Source organism: Lipotes vexillifer, unplaced genomic scaffold (assembly GCF_000442215.2).
Source record: "Lipotes vexillifer unplaced genomic scaffold, Lipotes_vexillifer_v1.1 C26600592, whole genome shotgun sequence".
Taxonomy (NCBI): Eukaryota; Metazoa; Chordata; class Mammalia; order Artiodactyla; family Lipotidae; genus Lipotes; species Lipotes vexillifer.
The window spans coordinates 1-888 of record NW_006781727.1 but is presented as its reverse complement, the minus strand read 5'-3'; the positions used below and the strand labels follow the sequence as shown (position 1 = coordinate 888).

General features: G+C 61.5%; 1 protein-coding gene across 1 annotated transcript; it reads right to left on the bottom strand.

Moving 5' to 3' along the window:
* Positions 1 to 212: 212 nt before the first annotated feature.
* On the bottom strand, positions 213 to 865 carry LOC103076988 (diphosphoinositol polyphosphate phosphohydrolase 3-beta). Its single transcript, XM_007454833.1, has one exon. The coding sequence runs from the start codon at positions 709 to 711 to the stop codon at positions 217 to 219; it is 495 nt and encodes a 164-aa protein (XP_007454895.1). The 5' UTR covers positions 712 to 865; the 3' UTR covers positions 213 to 216.
* Between the last annotated feature and the right edge of the window lie 23 nt (positions 866 to 888).

The window sequence follows — 888 nt, the reverse complement described above, 5'->3', positions numbered from 1 at the left end:
AAGAAGCGATTCTGAAAGCATCTGAAAAACGTGCAAAATGTCTGAAAACAGTGCCTGGCAACTGAGACAGTTTGCAAGCGTGATTCAGAGGTCTGCCAAGGAAACAAAAGAAGCCTCCCTCCTCCCGGTGAGACCTCACACGGCACCAGGGGTGCTCCGGGCACTATTTACTGTCAGGTAGGTGGAAAGCAAGAGTCTGTGCAGGAGCGGTACATACTAGGGATCGCTCTCTGGCAGGGACGGGGCCATGGAGTTTCCACTGGTTGGGGAGCCGCCCAGCTTTAGTTTTTGCAGATATTCGGCATGCACGGGCTTGTGGCACTGGAGAACCTTGATCGCATCTTCGATTTTGAACCACTCTCGCTTCCTCCCAATGCTAACCGAATCTTCCCAGTCCTCCAGAATCTCAGTGACAGTCAGTACATACACGTACGTTCTGTGCTTGCGATCTTGGTTCTGCTCGAAAATGCCCAGGAGCCGGCCCAACTTCCCCTTGACTCCCGCCTCTTCGTACACCTCGCGGACTGCAGCACCGCCCGGCTCCTCCTCGGGCTCCATGCCCCCGCCCGGCACGATCCAGCGGTCCGGGTACCGACTGCTACTCACTAACAGCACCTCGTCCTCGCGCTCGCTCCGGAAGCACAGGCACGCCGCCCGCTTCTTGAACCCCTCCGGGTCGTAGGTCCGCGTCTGGTTCGGCTTGCACTTCATCCTCGAGGCCGCTCGCCGCTGCTCGGGTCCCCGCTGCCGCCGCCACCGGGCCGAGGGACTCCGAGGTGCTGCCGAGAGAAAGGGCCGCGGCGAGGGTCAGGGAGAGAGAGGCGTCTCAGCCCGCGAGCCCCGGGAGCTCGGGGAAGATGAGGCGGGGGCGGGGACGGAGGCGGGGGC